This window comes from Ovis canadensis, chromosome 7, assembly GCF_042477335.2.
Source record: "Ovis canadensis isolate MfBH-ARS-UI-01 breed Bighorn chromosome 7, ARS-UI_OviCan_v2, whole genome shotgun sequence".
Taxonomy (NCBI): Eukaryota; Metazoa; Chordata; class Mammalia; order Artiodactyla; family Bovidae; genus Ovis; species Ovis canadensis.
Window position 1 is genome coordinate 76967812 of NC_091251.1, and position 1032 is coordinate 76968843.

At 37.2% G+C, this 1032-nt stretch overlaps 1 protein-coding gene across 1 annotated transcript; it reads left to right on the forward strand.

Annotated features, from left to right (window-relative positions):
- The first annotated feature begins 644 nt into the window (after positions 1-644).
- On the forward strand, positions 645-809 carry LOC138444229 (small integral membrane protein 27-like). The gene is given in 1 exon segment (XM_069597516.1): positions 645-809. A coding segment is annotated over 1 exon segment (165 nt).
- Positions 810-1032: the final 223 nt, after the last annotated feature.

Below are 1032 nucleotides of genomic sequence, written 5' to 3' on the forward strand. Positions count from 1 at the left end.
CTGACAATTTTAGACTCAGAAAAAAGGTAACACGATCCAGTAAAAGAACAACAGATGAAACCAGGGAGTTCTGAATGACAGGCTTGTTTCTGTGACTTTGAACAAGTGGATTAACCTTCTAGGTTTCAACTTTTTCTTTCATAAAATGAAAATATTGAATTGCACTCCAGGGTTCTTGCCTGGAGAATCCCAAGGACGGCGGAGCCTGGTGGGCTGCCGTCTATGGGGTCGCACAGAGTTGGACATGACTGAAGCGACTTAGCAGCAGCAGCAGCTTCCTCTTTAAATATTCTATAGTTCTATGGTTCTATGAAAGATCTGGCCAACAGTTCTCCTCACTGCCTATTAAGATTCGAATTCACCCCTGATTCTAACAGGATTGATTTACAATTGAAATTTCTTGCTTTCACCTTAATATGACAATAATAACAAAAGCATCATTCCCTATCTTTTCTTTTCTGGTTTTCAAATGTCCCATTCTCTAAGCACGAGTGAAATCCCAAATTGTGAAGTCTCATAAATAGAAAGGATGGAAAATTAGAAAAAGAAAAGCTCAAAAGAGATTTTTTTTTTAAACCACTCCAGAGATTACTCTAGAGCCTGCATCTTATGCCCATGCTTTGAACTTTTGTTGTGTTCTTACCATGAAGCCAGTGAGTTGCCACACACTGAACCAGATTTATTCAGTTTTGTATTCTGTCATATTGCTGTCCTGGGGATACATCATCTATGCATCAACTGTAGCTGTGTGATGACAGCTAAGGAAGGAATACCCAAGCAAAATCTTCAGGATGAGTGAAGATTTCTAATTCTTCTGAATTTGATTCCATGCAAATACAATCGTTTACCTCATGCTAATCTGACATGAGTGTCAATTTAAAGTCCTTAATACAAAGTTTATGAATTAAAGAAAGATTTTCACACCCATGGATAAGGAAGGGGAATAAGCATATTAATAAAGATTCTTTACTACAGGTGGCATTAATCTAACTCAAAAAAATGTAAGCAAATTAAGGGAATTTCTTAACTCTC